Here is an 18,319-nt window from a genome sequence, read left to right as displayed (position 1 = left end):
GAACAGCTCTTGGGAAGAAATTTTTAAAACTTTGCCCATTCATATTTCCTCCTTCCACTACTCCACACCCCATGCTTGGTATGAATTCTTTTGTTTTACAGGGTCCTCAGTAGTGATAACCACTGGCATAGTTTTGCAGACCATGAATTCTTTCAGGTTGCTGAGTCCCAGAGAACCATTTTATGTTATTCTTCTTAATCCAGTAATACTCTAAACATCTAAGTTTGAGACCAGAAGTTTTAAGCTAACAAAACAGTAAGTCCCTGAGATGACTGAAGAACTTCTGCGGGCTTTGTTCGCCCTAGTTGTGACTTTAAATTTAAAGCAGTTGAGCATTCAGGAGGACATCATTAGGATTTGGAGCGAACAAAATTACCATAGTGTTGACGTACCTGTCGTCTGCAACAACATGAGTGAAGCTGAAGAGCATTATGACTAGTGTAATGACCCAGACACAGAAAGACAGCTGCAGCATGATGTCACTCAAATGTGGGGTCTGCCACTGAACTCACAGACACTGAGTGAAAGAATAGTCATTATGAGCAGCCGAGGGAGCTGGGGGTGGGAGCATGGGGAGAGGTTGGCAAGTAGAATGTCATCTGGTGATCTCTTTCACAGTAAGGTGATTTTTTTAAACAATATTGTATTGAATATTTCCAAGAAGCTACGAAAGAGGATTTTAAGTATTCTTACCACAAAGAAAGGATAAATGTATGAGGTGACAGATGTACTAAATACCTTGATTGCTGCCCAGCATCCACTTTTTAATACATCACACCATTCTCTACTAATAATGTACAGTTATTATGTATGGATTTATAAAAGGAGAAAACCATTGGTTCTGTAGAGGAAGGTACGTTCTGATTTGAATTCTAGTTTAATCTGTAGTTAGAAATGAGTCAAAAAATCTCCAGATATTTGCTGCCTAACAATTCCCAGCACTTGAACACTGTTCCTCATTTTGTAGGCAGAAATAGAGAGGCATGAGGGAGACCTGCTTGGGTCAACTTCTTTCAGCCTCTGTTTAAAATTCTAAGACACCTCTGTTAAGATGGTCTACATATGAACTAAGTAATTTTAGTAAGATATAATTTGGCATGAGTACTAGTTGCCTGAGGCTGCCAAATCAAAGTATCACAAATCAAGTGGTTGAAAGCAGCCACTTCCAACCTTTGTTGGTCGCCCCCATCCCTTGGCTTGTAGACACTTCCCTCCAGGCTCTACGTGTTCCTCATATTTCATTGTCGTCTGTGCTTCTATCTGTCTTCACATGGCCTCCTTAAAAGGACACCAACCATTGAGTTTAAAGCTGACCCTGATCCACTATACCTCATCTTAATTACATTTGAAAAACCTCCAATTCCAAATGAGTTATATTCTGGAGCTCTAGATAGAGCAGAATTTTGGGAGAGACAATTCAACTCAGGACAGCGTGAAAAACTGATTTTACCCCGAATTACGACTTGAATCAGTTATGAGTGCTAAGTGCACAAATCCAGCATAAAATAATTCAATGTCATCCCATCAGTTAGTCACTTTACTTTCTTGGAAATAAGTATTAAAGTATAGGTTACTCATTTTATTTTCTTGGAAATAAACATTAAAGTATAGACTTTGTCTTCTTGTGGTCTTTTGAATCAGTGCTAGCTTAGACTTTGTGTGGTATTTTGGGTGATCAATTGATCATACATTTTTGAGGGTTTTATTTTTCAAATTAAAAGGCATTTTGCAAATGTTATTTTATAACAATTCGCAGTCTTTTCATTCTTAGAGAAATTTCCTATTACAGAATAAATGTTTACTTTGTAAGTAAAGTATTATAAAATAGTATTAAATGACACATTCATCATCTTTGCCTCACTTTAACAACTAAGCTTCCAAACTTCACTCACTGTATGTCATACCTCTGATTGCTAGGATGTGGTGACATCTCAGTAGTGAATATGATGTCCCACCTAACTAATATGATTAGCTTGTTCTCTAAAACTGTAACCAGTAAATGAATTGCTAAAACCACAAAGCCAGCTCTAGGCGTAGCTTGATTTAGATATTCATTTGTAAGTAGACTGTCTAATAAATTAAGTAGTGTTTTATTTTTAAGTAATAAGTTAAAATATTGCAATAGAAATAAACAAGTCCTGGCTGGAATCCCTCATATTATATATGGCTGACATCTTTATTGTATTGCTTTACTGCTTAGAGAGAGTTAGAGTTTTTCCATCTAGCATAGAAACTACCACTCCAGATTTACTGTTTTGCATCTTTGAGATGACATTAATTTAGTAGACATGTTTGGAATAGAATATTTTTAGAACTCAAAAGTTTCCTAAAGGAAAAAAGAAGTAGAACTTTTTAGCCACTTAGAGTCTGAGAAATAAGTTATGACAGTTTGAATATGTAACAATATTGCCAATCAGGAAATGCCAAAACTGTTTCTCATGAATTCTGGACTTAACTGTCTGGAATGAGAAGTCCTGAGGACCTTTGGAGGCCAAGTTACTAGTAGTGCCCCCATCCAATCTCACAGAGTCATCGGCTTTGGCAGGTACAAGCTAGCTGGGTGGTGGGCCTAAGCCCAGTGGTCTTTGTGCTCTTGTCCACTTCCTAGGGCTGAAGATCAAAGTGTTTTTGCTTTGGGGAGTCGCTTACTCCACCATTTCTAACTGATTAAAAAACAACTTCTTTGTGTTTCCATCTCTGCAGTGAGAAAGTGCTACTAAAAACAAGATAACCTGAGAGCTGGGTTAGTTGGGTCCTTTTAATGTAGATATTTCAGCACACCATTAAGCTTGATATGGTCACTTGTTTCATTTTGTTTTATTTTTTGGAGACAGGATTTCTGTGCATAACTCTTGCTGTCCTAGAACTCACTCTATAGACTAGGTTGGCCTCCAACTCAAAGATTCACCTTCCTCTTCCTGAGTACTGGGATTAAAAGTATGCCCCACCACTGCCTAGCTGATGTTATCACTTTTTAAGCAGCAACAGAAAATAAATACAATTAGGCATAAAGCAAGGGTTGTCCACTTCTTTTTACTTACTTTTAAAAAGTTATTACCATATATGGATTGTACAAAATAATTGGTTTCATTGTGACATTTTCATGCATTATTATGTTTAATTCCCCATTATCCTGTATTGCCCCCCAACCTTCTTCCATTGTTCTCTTTCTTCCCATATAGCCATTTGTGTCTTTTTTTAAAATCTAGATTCTCCATGTGAGAGGAAATATGTTTTTCTTCCTAAGCTTATTTCATTAAACTTGGTAATCTCCAGTTCAATACACTTTGCTATGAATGACATGATTTTATATTCTTCTGGTAGCAGAGTTTTACAGAATATTTCTATACTACATTTTATTTATCCACTCAAAGGATCATCCACTCTTAACCACTTCAACATCACCCTGGAGGTTCTAAGCAATTTAATAAGACAAGAACAAAATTCAAAGCATGAAGGTTGGAAAGGAAAATGTAAAATTATCCTCTCACAGAAATGTGAAAATATTTTTCTTTTTGGTTTTTGGTTCTCAAGTCTTTTTTTCAAAACGGGGTTTTTCCTCTGTAACAGCCCTGGCTGTCCTGAAACTTACTTTCTAGGTGGGCCTTGAACTCACAGAGATCCTCCTGCCTCTGCCTCCTGAGAGCTGGGATCAAAGGCATGCACCACTATGCTTGGTTTACATATGGAAAATCTTAAAGAATCTATATAATAGTCTATTAGAATTAATAGTAAGTTTTGCATGGTCATAAGATGTAAGCTGTGTTTCTGTATATCATCAAAAGTAATGTGAAAATATTATCACAAAAAAGAAAAATACCTAGTGATAAATTGAACATAGGATTTATGTGCTTAAAACTGAAATATTGTAAAAAGAAAGTAAATAAAAACCAGATAATTGGAGATGTGTATTTATTGGTAAAATAGCATTTTTCAATATTGATCTATGCCATTCTTATCAACATTCCAGCAGTATTTCTTTGTAGAAATCAATGGGACCCACAAGGCTCCAAGGTCCATCCCCAGCATGGGGGAGGGAGCAGTAGAGAACTAGAAATTGACATGGTGGTCCTAAAATTTATATGGACATGTCCTAAGATAACAAAGAATAATAATGCAAGAGAATCGACTTCAATATTCACTATAAAGCTATAGAAAACAAAAATAGATATATAGACTGATGAAACAAAAAGGATTTAGACATAAATAAATAATAAATTCTCACATTTCTAACTAATTAATTTTCATGAAAAATGTCAAGGCAATTAAATGACAAAGGAATAGTCTTTAAATAGAACTACCACTGTTGGAGTCCATAAGCAAAGACATGAAAGTGGACTCTTACAACCATACTCAAGAATTCTCTCAAAATGGATCATTAATTGTAAAAGTTTAAAACTATAAATTTTGTTTTGTAGTATTGGGAAGTAAACCTGGGATTGTGTGCATGCTAGGCAAGTACTTTGCCACTAAGATACATCACTGGTGGCATGGCTCCTAAAACCTTTAAAACAAAATATTGGGGCAAATCTTTATTGCTTTGGGATAGACAAAGATTTCTTCAAACACAAGGGAATTGGGGGAAATGTTCTAAAACTGAATTGAAGTAATAATTATGTAACTGTCAGTTAAGGTTCTCTGAAGTAACAGAACCAATAGAATGAATATGTACTACAAAGGGCCTTACACAATATAGGGTAGATATTCAACAGTGACTATTTACACACTGGAAAGGCTGAGTACCCAGTAACTGTTCAGTCCACAAGGCTGGATACCTAAGCAATTCAAATATGGTACTCAAGGACTGGAGAATTCCTAGACAGCTGCTGCCCTTCTGTCCATGTTGGAAGAAAAAGCTGGAGTCCACTGTCAGCAAAAAAATGCCCATAGCCCCATCAAGCAACAAGATAAGATATATTTACCAACAAGGAACAAAGGCAGGCAGGCATAAAACAGCACTGTTTTTCTCTTAAACTCCTTTTTCCCTAGACTGTGAGGTGCTGCCCCCTCTGAGAGGTCTTTCATGTTGTTTTTGTTTTTGTTTTTGTTTTTGTGAAACAGTGCCTTTCTACATAGTCCTGGCTGTCCTGGAACTCACTCTGTAGACCAGGCTGACCTCAAATTCACAGAGTCCTGCCTACCTCTGCCTCAGACTAAAGGTGTATGCCACCACTGCCTGGCTAGGGTTTTCCCTCTTGTTAATCTTCTAGAACATACCTTCATAGACATGCCCAGATTCAATGAAGTTGACAGTCAAGGTGAAACATCGCAGCTATATATTTACCAGAAGCCATCAATCTATTTACTTACAATGGGCAAACCGTGGACTTCAACAAAGCCCTTAGAAGTGAGCAAAAGCAATTGGGTTTTTTTTCAAATCTATCTTAGCATTTTTGTATCTTTTCAAGATAAAGTTATTTTAGGAGCTAGAGATGTAGCTTAGATAGCACAATACTTACCTAGCATGCAGAAAGCCCTAGATTCAATCCCCAGCTCTCCAAAAATTAGATATAGTTGCACATGCCTATAGTCCAAGCACTCAGTAGATGGAGGCAGAAGGATCAGAAGTTCAAGGCCATCTTTGGCTATAGAATGCATAGACAACAGCTTGGGATACATGAGACCATATATCAAAAACAAATGAAGAAAAAGGAGCAGCAGCTTGTTTGGAAACACTATGAGTTATAAACATTATATATCACTGAGGAGGGCATATCAGACAGTATTATTTTGATCATTCCACCTACATTCAAGTATGTATTCCCCACTTCCCAAACTTCACAGATTTTGGCAGATATTATATAATGTAGCATCACCATTTGGAATTTTTTGTGGTTATGACATAAACCTAACATGAAATTGACCATTTCCACATGTTTTGTTTTGTTTTATTTTGGCCTTGACTGGCATACTCCAATCAAACCATTTGTTGTGTTCATGGAGGAAATCATCTTAAGATTCAGAAAAAAAGTTAAATCCAGGCTAATTTGCCAAAAATTTGTGTCATACTTCTATATATTACAAAAGTTTCCTACGATAAACAAATCATTTTTAACTTTTTGAGATTTATGTTTAATTACATGTATGTGTGTGCACATGCATGTGAGTGCAGGTGCCCACAGGGGCCAGAAGAGAATGTAGGATCCCTGGAGTTGGAGTTACAGCAGTTGTGAGTGACCCAGTGTTCATGCTGAGAACTGAACTCAGGTCCACTGGAAGGGCAGCACCTCTTCTTAACCACTGCGCCATCTCTCCAGCCCCACTTTGAGCATTTTCAAGTGTACAGATCTGGGGGGTTAAGTGCATTCATTTATCATGCAGCCATTGCCACCATCTGTCTCCAGAATTCTTTAATCTGCCTCAGCTGAACTAAAACTAAAACAAGGTCTCCATCCCCACTCCCTTTTAGCTCATGACAGCTATAATTCTGCTCACTGTCTCCATAGTGTTACTATTCCAAGAACCTCAGTGGGTCACACAGTATTTACCTCTTTTTAATTTTTTTTAAATTATGTGTGTGTGTGTGTGTGTGTGTGTGTGTGTGTGTGTGTGTTGCTTAAGCACACATGTTCCATAGTGCATCTGGAGATCAGAGGGTCATCTTTCAGGAACTGACTTTCTCTTTCCACCATGTGTGTCCTAAGGATGGATTTCAGGTCAACAGGCTTTGAGGCAAGCAACTCTACCCACTGAGACATCTCACTAGTCCAGTATTTGTCTTTTTTTTTTTTGAGGCAGAGTTTCTCTGTGTAGCTTTGTGCCTTTCCTGGAACTCACTTGGTAGCCCAGGCTGGCCTCACTCACAGAGATCCGCCTGCCTCTGCCTCCCAAGTGCTGGGATTAAAGGCGTGCGCCACCACCACCCGGCCTAGTATTTGTCTTTTTATGATGAGCCTATTTTATTTAGCATCATGGTCCTTAAGGTTCATCCATGTTGTAGCATGTATCAGAATTTCCCCCTTTATTAAGGTTGAATAGCAGTCTATTGTATGTGTGTGTGTTGCATTTTGTTTGCCCACTCATCCATTGTCCATGCTATACGGTAAATATGTAATAGGAAAAAACAACTTCTCAAAGTGCTGATCTCTACCTTAGTTTCTTGTTCACAGAATTACTCTTTCTGGATCCCAAGTTGGTTCCTACAGTCTCTATTATTTTTTAAGGAATGCACTGTCTTCTCTGAATGTGCTGTGGATTACAGGGCTTCATCTGATTCCTCTTTGGTTGGATTACATAAACCGGGGTTGGACATTGACTTTACAGTACGAAAGCAGATACTATAATACTAAATTAATGTGACCCAGGGTCAGTATCACCCACTCTGAGTGCCATTCTCTTTTTATATTCTACTTTATCAGAAGGCAAAGAACGTTTCTAAGAGCCTTTGAAGTGCAATAAGTACCAGCTCCTCTTTCTGCTCATTCTCAAGGAAAAGAAGGCTATCTCTTTCTCCAGAAAGGAATGTGATGTGCTCCGTTAAAGAGGAAATGGTTGCTTTTTCTTTTGTATGAGTTAATGGATAAAACACTTCAAGAGTATGTACGTTTCACTAACCTGATGATAGTAGAGTTCTAGGCAAGTTCCTTCATGATTATGACTTTTGGTTTGTGTAAACATCCCAGAATTGAACTGTGTGCATGTGTCTCTGTTACACTTTAAACTCATTGGAAAGCCAAGGCAAAACGGAGTTCCAACCTTTATCTAGGGTATTCATATGAGAGGAAAGACTAAAGCTTTTCAGAGTTCTTACCTTCTGTACTGAAGGTATGAAGATGGTGGCTAATTAAGAAATTAAGTCAGATGTGGTGGTACATACCTGTAACCCCAGTGCTCAGAAGACAGGGGCAAGAGGATCATGGGGCTAGCCTGAGCAAAGCATAGCAAGACCCTGTCTCAAGAAAATAAACCAAAAAAATGAATGAATGACTAGCTTGCAGCATTAGCAATCTAACAACACACAATCTAACAACTGCTTTTTTCTCAACTTTGTGTTGGTCTCCTTTTAAATTTGTTTTTGCTAGTTACTATGGCTTCCAAAAGTAATCCCTTGTAATATCAATGTCTTTATTAAGCAGCGGATAGATAGTGAGATTTTCTTTAGTGTAAATATTTCTCACTTATACAATCATAGATATGTAAGAACAATAGGGCTAATAAATGAGGTTTTAACACTTTTAAAAAATAGGAAGTAAATTCATATCAGAGTGTAAATATCTCACAGTTGGGCAAACTCTTGTCTTTAATATCAAAAAGTGCCTTCTCCCCAGAGGCTTTCTTAAAACAGAGTTTTATTTCAAATAAAATATCTCAGTTGATGGAGGGCTTGCCTGGCATGCTTGAAACACTGGACTCCATCCCCAGCACCCTATAAATCAGGTACATACTTTGTAATGTCAGCACTCAAGAGGTGGAGGCAGAAGGCCAAGGACATCCAGTTTGAGGCCAGCCTAGGAAACCCCTGCCCCATCCCCTGTCCTGAAAAGAAAAGAAAAACAACATGACAGCCTGCACTGTGAGATGGCTCTGCAAATAAGGGTGCATGAGTGCCATGACTTAGACCGAAATGATGGAAGGAAGAATCAACTCTTTCAGGTTGTCCTCTGACCTCCACTTATGTGCCAGGAGCCCAGGCAAACGTATGCATGCAATAAATTCTTTTAAAAGATTTTATTAAAGTAAGAGCTGCCTATACTCTATGCATATATCATATCCCATGATTGATTGTTTTCCCTCCTGATTTTTGTTTTGTTTGGAGGTTGTTTTTATTTATTTATTTATTTATTTTTGTTGCTCAAGAGCAGGTGTAATTTGTTTCTTTCTGAAGTTCATTTTAAAGCTATTTGCCAACTCAAAAATGATAATCAAGTTAGGTCATCTGGGGCTGATATCTCACCTTCTCAAAAAGAGCTGCTGAATCACCAGACATTGCCACACTGGCCTATATTAAGCCACCAAAGGGACAGCTGTTTAGACTGAACTCAGAGGTTAAGCAGCTCTTAATTTCTTGGACTCAAAAGTAAATCCCTGAAGTGCAATGTTCAACTAAGACTGAAACAAAGCATTGCTGTACATGCTCAAATAAGGGTCTACATGCAACATTTTGCTGCTGAAAGCAGTTGACTGTAGCTGTGTGGTCGCTACACGAGTGTGTGGGTTCATGTGGGTCCATGGAATGCAGACACAGAGGCATCTTAAGAATGAATTTAGCCTATCATGGCTGCAGGGGGGTCCAGCCTCAGAACTGAAGCACTCTTCCCTTCACCTAGGGCATATTTATTTACTCTTTTTTACAGTTTAGATAGTTAAGTTCCGTACCTTTAAAGCAACCCAAAAGGAGCTCCCAGAGACCAAATACCAGGTGCAAATTACTTGAACTATCAGGTACCTCGGTTTTCCGGGTTTCCTGGACCAAGTTTCACATAGGCCTTTGATCCCTGGGAGACTCTCTGATCCTTGACTCTCGGACAAGATTCACATAGGTGATAAGGGAAACAAAAGGTAAGAGAAACAAAAGGTGTGGTTAAACAAAGGAAGGATTAGGTCTAGGTGCTGCTCTCTGGAACCAGGCCAGGAGCTCAGCAGGAATGCCGCTACAATTGACTTTCAGTTAGCAAAGATACTGATCTTTCAGTTATCTTCACTGCCCACAGCAAACTTCAGTCCTGGCTTTACTTTAGACTATCATATTACCAGACAGCTGAGCTGCTGCTTAGAACTTCAGGATATATTCCCCACTAAAACGTGACTTAAGCTAGCATTTCACTGTTAGGCTGTTAAGCCAGCATTACAGTAGTAAGCTATTATTACACTGTTAAGCTTTCCTGGCACATCGAACTCAAAACTTCCAGCCACTAGTATACTCCCAGTTCATTTCCAGCTTGAGTTGTTCAGTATGAGCTGGCCTACCCAAGGACAAGCTGGTTCTGGGACTCTCACTGCTTTACTCCAGTCACTAGATTCTGAGGGTTTAGCATACTTCTTGAAATGAAACACAAGTTTAGTTTACAATTTCTAAAAGGTGCTTAATTTACTTGTTTTCTGAATATTTGGAGGGAAAGTTAACTCATAGCATAAATTGTAATGATACTGTTCAAAGACAATGGAAGTACACCTTGCAATGGAGAGTCATCTCCATGACTAATATTTGAATGTTTTCTTTAACTATTCGAGATAAACTGGGGGCTAAAGAGATGGTACAGTAGTTAAGAGTACTTGCTGTTCTAGAGTACCAGAGTTCAGCCCATAGCACCTGTGTCAAGCAGCTCACAACCATCTGTACCACCAGCTCCAGCGGAGCTAACAGCCTCTTCTGGATTCTGGGCACCTAAGCATATGTGGACCGCACTCAGACACACACAGAATGGGGGTGGTATTTTTTAGTTAAACAGGTTTGAAAAATCCATAGTCTATAAAGGGGAAATGATACTGATAGGATAGACAGATACTTACTCCATAAAATAAAAAATACCCTGGTGGTCTTGATATCCTTTTATAAATCACAGAATCACAATGATGCATAATCATTCTTAAATGTGTAAGACATTTTTATTGGCGTTTATAAATTTGTAGCTCCTTAGGTTTTTTTTTTTTTTTTTTTTGAAAATTCCATTTTAGCTTTACAATATTTCTTTTATAATATTCAGACCTGTATGGACTATCTTTGCATTATCTCATGCTTGATGATACTAAGGATGTGTGGCCCCATCATGCTATCTTTGCACTATCTTGTGTTTAATTATGCCAGCGATCTTTGAAAGGGCCTTTCAATTTTGGTTTTGTTTATATTTAAGAGATGGGGTTTCCCAGCCTGTCCAGAACTCCTCTGTTCAAGCCTCCTGGGTAGGTGTTTATGCTGAAGACATCAAGTTGATATGTTAACTTGCATAGGAAAATAGAGTTTAGATCTCAGAAATTTTTCTCCAATTTACAACTTCAAAAAAATCCTCTTCAAAGTGATAGCTGCTTGTGAGTTCCCTGTATTTTAATATGAAATCCCCTACCTTTCCCTAACATTTGCTGGATTTCAAATGTATTAGAAGTGAAAAAGAATCCTTTTGCCTGTCACTTCTCGGTTCACTAAGGTGTGATAGTGGAGCTTGGTTCCTGTTCCCCGGGCTCTTTCACAGATGGTTCACAGAACTACGGAGGAAGTTCCTACTAAGATAATCTGTTTCGTATCTCATGGCCATCACTTCATGCACTCTTGCTCATCCTCTTATTATCTGTCTTACTGGGACTGCCGGCACATTTCATTATTTTGTGGCTAAGTACAAACTTGAAATCTTTTCCAACAGGAAGTTGCATCAGTGTCTTTAGGTGCTTGCTAAAGACCTTCAATGTTCTCTGCAGCTCTCCAAGCCCATTCGTTATTTGGTCCATGCTCATAGTCTTGTACAAGTTATAATCATGCCGGGCACTGGTGATGAACGCTTTTAATCCCAGCACTCAGGAGGCAGAGCCAGGTGGATCTCTGTGAGTTGGAGGCCAGCCTGATCTACAGAGTGAGTTCCAGTATAGCCAAGGCTATACAGAGAAACCCTGTCTTGAAAAACCAAGAGAGAGAGAGAGAGAGAGAGAGAGAGAGAGAGAGAGAGAGAGAGAGAAAGAGAGTTATAATCTTGTCTCAAGTGGTATGTATCATTGTCCTTTGATACTGTTTTCTCTGTGGGGCAAAATGGGTTATACAACCCAGGGATAGTTATTTCATAGCATCTTCCCACTAATTCTATTTTAAATATTCGATGATAAATAAAACAATGAGCAACCACTTCTGTTTGAGGACTACCAAATCAAGAGTGAGATGTAATGAAGTATGACATTTAAAAAAGAAGCTTCACTGAATGCTTTACAAGTAAATTAAAAGCAATATATTGGTTTGTTTCATCTTTCTGTTGGAAAGTACATGCTCAGGAGTGCTCAGGAGACAGGAATTGAATATTACCACTGAGTTTACTCTGCTTTGTTTGGAACTTGTACAGTGTAGAGTGCAGCTTGTCAATGGAACTGCGCCTACTCTCCTGGAGACAGAGGTGACGTGTGTCCATGTAGCTGTGTGTGGGTTGCATGTGACACAGTGCCAAAGACTGGCAGGGAACAGGCCTGTCTGGAGTGCCATGGTGTGAGACAGCCTGTTTCCCTTGCAGCTGTTCACATTTCCTCGTTTCGGCCTTCATGCTATGTGTGTGGTTTGGATATATATATACAGTGCTGAACTTGTCATAGAGTTCCACATCCTTGTTTTCCGTCTAAGGATAATTTAGTAACATCTTCCCATCCTCTTCCCTGTCTGCTTCAGCATGCCAGTCTTATAAATACACTTCATTATCTTCAGATTTAAGGAATGCAAATAACAAAAAGGAATATATTTTGATGTTGCCAGACCACCTTGAATTTAAATTTCTAGAGCAGAGGTTACAAATTCTCACCCTCAAGCCAAATCCAAGCAACTACTTGTTTGATAAATATTTCATTGAAACATAGCATGTCTGTTCATTTTAACAGCACAACACCACAGGCTTTGATGGTAGCGACAGAGACCAGATAACCCTAAATCCTAAAAAAATTCCTATTTGGTCCGGATAAGATTCAGATCTTAACATGCCAAAACCTGCAATTGATTGACTAATAACTTCCAAATCATATTTATTTTTTCCATGGTCTATGAATGACATTTTCTGCAGCTTTACCCCACAAATATTACTAAAGGCATTCCCTACCATGGGTTGTTAGTTGTTAGGTATTACTAAGTTCTAGTACAGTCCAGAGAGATCTGGTGTGAGACAAAGGGCCCTGCTGCTCTGCTTGTGTAATCTGAAGTGTGGCATTTCACCTGAGTAGATGTTAGTTTTCACTTCTGCATTGGTCAGCTTTCAGTTGCTATGACAGAATAGCTGAGATAATCAGCTAAAAAGGAAGAAAGATGTATTTTAGCTCACAGTTCTAGAAGTTTCAGTCAGTTCTCCCTATTGCTTTTGGGCCTGTGGGAAGGCAATACATCATTGCCGAAGACGCTGCCCACCTCATGACATAGAAGAGGCAAAGAGAAGAAGGGAATGGAATACTGTTATCTACTTTAAAGGCACAGCCCCAGTGACCCTATTTCTCCTACTATGCCCCACTTCTTCCCACTTCCACCACCTCTACTAGTGCCACAGACTAGCAAACAAGACTTGTAATTCATGGGTGCTCGGGTGACATTTATCCAAAATGAAGGAAGAGAATTGTATTGGTAGCTGAGGTCTTCTCTATCTTAACAATCTTGTTTAGTAAGGCAGACATGAAAGATCCAAAAAAGAATTAAATATGATCAAATGTGCTTAATTTCGGGGGAAAAGTTTTAATGTACAAGCAGGATCAAATAGAAATTGTATCTAGTTCCTAAAGAGACCAGCTAAAATAAGTATTTCTGCTGTGTTTATTTTTGTGGTCCTCAACATTTTTTTACAAATATATATTTATAATTTCTATGTACAAGTTCAAGTTTTTCATTTTTGAGGAAACAGTGTGTGCTGCTATCTTATATTGGAGAACTCAAGGGGCAAGGAGAAGAGAAAGAAGCCCTTACACAGCATGTTCTAATATCACGAACATCAGACAGCCACTTCCTTTTCGGTTGTTGATGCCCCTGAATGTGGCAGGCATCCCAGTGTTGGCGCTGAGTTGCAAATGTGCAGCTTTAGCACTGTTGGCACAGCCTGCAGCTAACCTCAGCAGCACACTCATATCTCCTGCCCGTGGTGTTAGCCGGATCCCCAATTTCTGGGTCTTCTTGCTCTGTGCAGGCAGTCCTCTTGGACAGGACTCCATCAGAATGGCCTTGGGCAGGCTACCCTCTGAGGTGTTTCTTTAACTCATGGGAAGCACACATTCTTTCCTTAATATATACGGGGGAGGGCACCCCAGGTGAGGCAGTCTCTTTGCATTTAAGACCTGAAATATCACATGTTGTGCCTCTCCAAGGATTCTCTGAACAAAGCTACCCTTCCTAGTGCATGAATGTGGGCCAGAGACCAATGCCAAGAGCTCTATTCACCACTCCCAGTGCCTGGGTAAGCTTTTCTGGAGGGTCCCCATACCCTTCACTTTACATGGGGGAAGGACAAGAAGGAGGGAAGGGAAATCAAGTATGTCTTCTCCTATGTCTCCTACACATGCGTCTGTAGGCAGAATAAGGCCTAGGCCAGTGTGGAAGAGATGCTGGCTGCTGCTCGACAAACCCTGTGCAGCACTGGCAGCTTCCTAGTACACTGGAGGCCACAGACTTCCTACTGGCCTTAGTCTGGAGCTCTAGAGCATGTGTATATGCGCATGCATGCATGCATGTTTCAGGCCATACCAAAGGCACAGAGGGTTGTATCTGAGCACCTTCCTTACAATATGGCCATGAAAGTGATGAGAGTCCAGGCACCTACATGCCACCCATAAAGTCATCCTAAAGCTAAAACTGTGGTTCTTTCTTCACTGTTGTCTGTTTTCCTCATCTGTAAAATGGGAATAACGTTTTATAACTAACATTTACAGAGGCACCAGCCTTGCAAAATTAGCTGAGGTTAAGTGGGTGCATGTATATTAAGATCTTTGACTAGTAGTTAGCATCTAGTAAATGCTCAATAAAAGAAGCAGTTGTCATTATTCTTAGTAGTGCACATTATCTCTTATCTGAATTGCTTGAGAACTGAAGTGTTTTATTTATTTTTGTATTTTATGTATACACAAGAATAAAGAATCTGATCTTCCTGACATGACATTATGAGACAAGGAACTTCCCAAGATGCCATTGAGTTCATTTTCTGTTGGCCATCTACTGCTGGACATGCAGCCTACCCTTAAGAGTAGTTTGTTTCCCCAGTGAGACTCCCTTGGAGAAAAGCAGATTTTCATTCACAAGTGGTTATCAATCGGAGACAGCTTCTGGGTTGGGGGGGGCAGGTGTCCACTTCTCTTTTCAGCTCTAGGACCCCATCTGGTGCAGACCTGTGCAGGCCTGTGCATGCTGTCTCAGTCTCTGTGACTTCATCTGTGCATCAGTCTGTTGAGGTAGAGGGCCTTGTCTCCTTGCTGTCCTCCATCCCCTCTGCCTCTCCCACTCTTTCTGCCTCCCCTTCCACAGGGTGCCCTGAGCCCTGAGAGGAAATATTTGATGGAGATATCTCTTTTAGGGCTGCATATTGCCTGGCTGTGGGTCTCAGTATATGTTCCCACCTGCTACAGGAAAAAGCTCTGCTGAGATATCTGAGCAAGGCACTGATCTATGAATATTACAGAATGTCATTAGGAGTCATTTTATTACTCCTCTTTTTTTAGAGCAGTGGTATTTGGTTTTACTCTAGATCCCTGGGCTATTTAGTCTCAGGTTCTCAGTCACCCAAGCAGTGTCAGGTATGGGTTCCATCTCGTGGCGTTAGTACTGGATAGAAGATTTCCAAAAACCACAGAACAGATGAAAGCACCTCTAGTAGGTCTGCAGTGAGGCTCAAGAATGTCTCGTAGACACCAGATAAAAGTCTTCAAGACAGTAGACTGACATGTAGTTCTTAGACGTTAGCAGAATCAAAGCCCTGAGTACTGTGCCTAGCACTAAACTTTTTTTTATAAAAACTACACTGACAGACTATACTTGGATAGTAAGACCAGATTAAAAATCAAGTCTCCAGGTTCAGAAATTAGGAAGAGTGAGTGTTTGTTGCTCTGTGAGTAAAAATTGATACACATTTATTAATTGTGTAAATAGGAAGCAATACTAATCATATTTAAAAGTGTCGGAAGTAGTGTTAGCAATAGTCTTTGGTGACGAAAAGGTAAAGCTTTTTTAGGTAAAGAATTTGCAGTGTAAACAGTATAAAGTGATAGTGCAATCAGCCTAAAAAGCCTTGAATTAAATTTGCTATTCTTTTAAATGGCCTTGAGCTCTTATTGTTTTTATTATTCATCTAAAAGTTACACTTCTCTCTCTCTCTGTGTGTGTGTGTGTGTGTGTGTGTGTGTGTGTGTGTGTGTGTGTGTATACATGCACACATGCCACACAGTACATGTGTGAAGGTTAGAGAACAACTTCTGGGAGTCTGTTCTCTCCTTCCACCATATGGGTTCTACGGAATGAACTCAAACCATCAGGCTTGATGGTAAGCACCTTTGCCCACTCATACATTTTGCTGGCCCACTAAATGGTGGTGATGGTTGCTGCTGCTGCTGCTGCTGCTGTTGTTTTGGTTTTTGAGACAGTCTCTCTCATGTAGCTCCGACTGTCCTAGAGTTCACTCTGTAAACCAGGCTGGTCTAAAACTCACATAGATCACATGCCTCTGCCTCTGGAATGCTAGGATTAAAAGTGAATACCACCACTCCCAGAACCACTAAATGTATTTTTTAATCTTTTTTAAAATTACATTTTGTTTTGGGGGTTAATGGGAATGTGCTTGTATAGATTTCAGAGGACAACCTTCAAGAGTTGCTCCTCTTCTTCCACCATGTGAGTCCTGGGGGATTGAGTTCATGTTCACATGCTTGGCTGAAGGTATCTTTCTATAATGAGCCATCTAGCCTCCAAAGCTACAGTGAAACCCTATCTCAAAAAAACAAAACAAAACAAAAGTTACGTATTGTTTTATTTTGCTAAGAATACAACATGGTATTCACTATCAATAAAAATTTAAGTCTATTAACTACAGACACAATGTTATAGGTTTTATTCCTCTTGCAATTGTAACATATTTAAATATTCCTAAGTGATGGTTTCTTTTTTGTTTTGGTTTTTTTTGAAGTGAGTGACATTCACTTTGTTTGAGGTTTCCTTCTTAATATTTGATATGAAGTATTTCATTTCTTTTCATAAGTTAGTCTAGGAAGTTAATCACTACATTATTTCTGTAAGCTGGGCATCATGGTACACACTTTCAATCCTAATACTCAGGAGGGAGAGGCAGACAGAACTCTGAGTTTGAAGACAAGTGTATATCTACAAGCAAGAGGCCAGCCTGATCTACATGATGAGTTCCAGGCCAGCCAGGGCTACATAATGAGACCCTGCCTAGACATATTTCTATTAAAAAAGTACATTTTTTATTCCAGATTTTGTTGGCAATCACTAGAGATGTAAACTTTAAGAAGACAGAGATCATCCACATATATTCTCCCAAGGATTTGGCCAAACATCATACTACCAGTACCCTAAAATGTTTTAAGTAGAGTAGCATTTTACTTTTCTGCTTAAACTATTTATTCAGTCTTCAATTAAGTAGTACTTTCTTAATTAATGTTTTAGAGAAGTTAGGAAATAGACACCATCAGACTAGCCAAGGTCACTTTTAACTTTGTGCTTTTCAAAGCACACTGGAATGCTGTGGGCCATTCCATTTAAAGTAGAACTAGCATTTTAATTGCACTAGTAAACTGCAGAGTATTTTCTCTGACAAATTAATGTTTTTTAGCAAGTTGATGCTTGAATCTTTCATGTTTGTCGGGGGAGGGTATAACTTTATTTAGATCTTTTTCACATTCTGAATTTGTAAAGTCAAAAGAGAGCAAGTTTCTGTCCTTGACTCCCTGCTGAGGGCTCCAGCACTGATCTGATAATGAACATCCCTAGTAAGACAAGCAAAACTCCTGTGAGAACATTCCTTCCTAGGAGTTGGGTTTGCCCTTTCCCAAGATCTAGGTTTCTATGAAAATTCTTTAGGCTCTTCTTGGCCAGAAATACTTCTTTCATTTTACTACATACTCACGTTAGTGAATGTTGCTTCTGTCTGGAGGGAAACACTCAAATTGCCACTATATTGACAAGTGTGAATTGCTAAGCATAGAATTTTGGTTCCTCTCTTCAAAAGATATACACGAAACTCATATTCTGACAAGTTCCCTCGAATGATGAACAATTCCAAAGAAGACCCACTGACATCATCTCCCTGACTTTTTAAGAGGGAAATATTGTTTGTTGAAACGTGATAGGTATTGATTGGATTTTCTCCTTTGCCTTTTAGCTCTATGACAAAATTAACACCAAGTCTTCACCACAAATCAGGAATCCTCCAAGCGATGCAGTACAGAGAGCCAAAGAGGTAAGTGACATCTTTTTCGCAAAGAATTTAGCGTCGTCACATTTGCTCCCTTTACTGAAGATGTTTTGCTGCATGTTAAGAGGCATGCTCTTTAGGATCACAGTTTGACCCTTACTCAGATTGAGAATGCTAAATTTGGCATTGAACATCCGCCTGGAGAAGAAAAAAGTCGCAGCAACAGTAATTCCCAGATTTCTCCTTCTGGTTTTGCTGTGTAAATGAACATATTAATATAGTCTTTTTTTTAATATTATTTCACTGCACCT

The 18,319-nt window shown here is 39.2% G+C and overlaps 1 protein-coding gene across 16 annotated transcripts in view; it reads left to right on the top strand.

Annotated features, from left to right (window-relative positions):
* Window positions 1–18,319, top strand: part of Cask (calcium/calmodulin dependent serine protein kinase) — a 340,650-nt gene that overhangs the window by 266,209 nt on the left and 56,122 nt on the right. For all 16 annotated transcript variants that reach the window (XM_036175421.1, XM_036175420.1, XM_036175418.1 and 13 more), the window contains one exon: window positions 17,976–18,053. In XM_036175421.1, coding sequence (XP_036031314.1) covers window positions 17,976–18,053 — 78 coding nt within the window. The remainder of the gene's footprint in view (window positions 1–17,975; window positions 18,054–18,319) is intronic.

This window comes from Onychomys torridus, chromosome X, assembly GCF_903995425.1.
Source record: "Onychomys torridus chromosome X, mOncTor1.1, whole genome shotgun sequence".
Taxonomy (NCBI): Eukaryota; Metazoa; Chordata; class Mammalia; order Rodentia; family Cricetidae; genus Onychomys; species Onychomys torridus.
Note: the sequence above shows the minus strand (reverse complement) of the source record. Positions and strands in the feature narration are given on the sequence as shown.